Source organism: Buceros rhinoceros, unplaced genomic scaffold (genome assembly GCF_000710305.1).
Source record: "Buceros rhinoceros silvestris isolate BGI_N320 unplaced genomic scaffold, ASM71030v1 scaffold2405, whole genome shotgun sequence".
Lineage (NCBI taxonomy): Eukaryota > Metazoa > Chordata > Aves > Bucerotiformes > Bucerotidae > Buceros > Buceros rhinoceros.
In genome coordinates, this window is record NW_010413210.1 from 9,072 (window position 1) to 10,334 (window position 1,263).

At 59.3% G+C, this 1,263-nt stretch overlaps 1 protein-coding gene across 1 annotated transcript in view; it reads right to left on the minus strand.

The window, feature by feature from the left end:
• RNF43 (ring finger protein 43) overlaps nt 1-1,263 on the minus strand; it is a gene marked incomplete at its 3' end in the record, with an annotated part of 9,666 nt that overhangs the window by 672 nt on the left and 7,731 nt on the right. The window contains exons 7-8 of the mRNA XM_010136621.1: nt 789-891; nt 110-353 (exon numbers count right to left, since the gene is read on the minus strand). Of these exons, the coding sequence (XP_010134923.1) occupies nt 110-353; nt 789-891 (347 nt within the window). The remainder of the gene's footprint in view (nt 1-109; nt 354-788; nt 892-1,263) is intronic.

Consider the following 1,263-nt stretch of genomic DNA (forward strand, 5'->3'; position numbering starts at 1 on the left):
GGGGGGGGGCGGCGTCTGCCCACATGACGAGGGGCTGGTATGCTGCTGGCCCAGCAAGCCCGGGGCCAGGGGGGATGGGTGGCCACAGCTGAGCAGGGAGGTGGTTTGCCTGTAGGGCACGTAGTGGATGGTGCCAAAATCCAGCTGGGAGAGCTCCGGAGAGTGGAAGAAGGGGTTGCCATGGGCTGCCTCTGAGGGAAAGCTCCTGAGGTTCCTTTGAGGATATGGGTGTGGGAGGTGGTAAAGGGCATGTCCTGGATGCTGGCGGAAAAGGTGGAGTCGCCGTCCAGGCTCCATGTCCCGAGGAACCAGCCTGGAGCCAGCAGCCATGACCTGATCCACCGAGTCTCTGGCTGTGGACAGAGAAGAAAGCATCCATCATACATCCCACAGCTCAGCTGCACAGCCCCAGCACCAGCGAGCCTTCACTGCACTTCCACTATGGTCCCACGTCCCACCCGTGCCCTGCAACTCCTTGGTGCCACCACCAAACTGTCTTGATGGTCCTGCACACTCAGCACCCTCCCTGCTGCCCAGACCCTCAGATCCCACCTCCGCTCCTCTCACAGGTCCCAGGACTGGACACCTCTCCTCGTGGTGCAGGTCCTAACCCTCAGGGCTCACATGCATGGGGACCCCTCTCCATGCACGCACCGCCCTGTACACCCACATGCACACATGCTCCTGCTGGCGTACACATTGCCAAAGGGTAGGTACATGGACCTCCTGGGCACAACCCCTGCACCCAACCCCGTCCCTGGCTGAGAAATGCTGTGTTTGAGCCCTACCAAGAATGTTGAACATGCAAAGTGGACACGTGTGGTGTTGCTGCAGCCAGGGGTCAACACACTCCCGGTGAAATTCATGGGAGCACGAAATGATCCGCAGTTCCTAGAGAGAGTTGGAGAGAAGACAAGGAGTGTAAGCAAGGAGAACTATGACTCAAGACCTGGATGGGTCCTTCTTGATGGAAGCGAGCCTTGTAGGACGGAAAGATGTCTCATGGTGAGTGACCTGCAGCCCAGCTTTGCATGGAGGAGCTGTGCAGCAGCCTGGCAGCTCTGGTTCTGGCAGCGCTGGGGTGTGAGCACCCGGAGCGGTGCTAGCCGTCAGCAGCAGGGGCACTTCAGCCCAAGTGCTTTGGAGAAGCAAACCTCGCTTTTGCCCCATCGTTGCGATACGGATGTATTACGGACATTTTCCTCTACGGCGAGAGCTGGAGACCCGCATCTGCAGGCACTCTGAATCTGCAGGCAAGCGAGT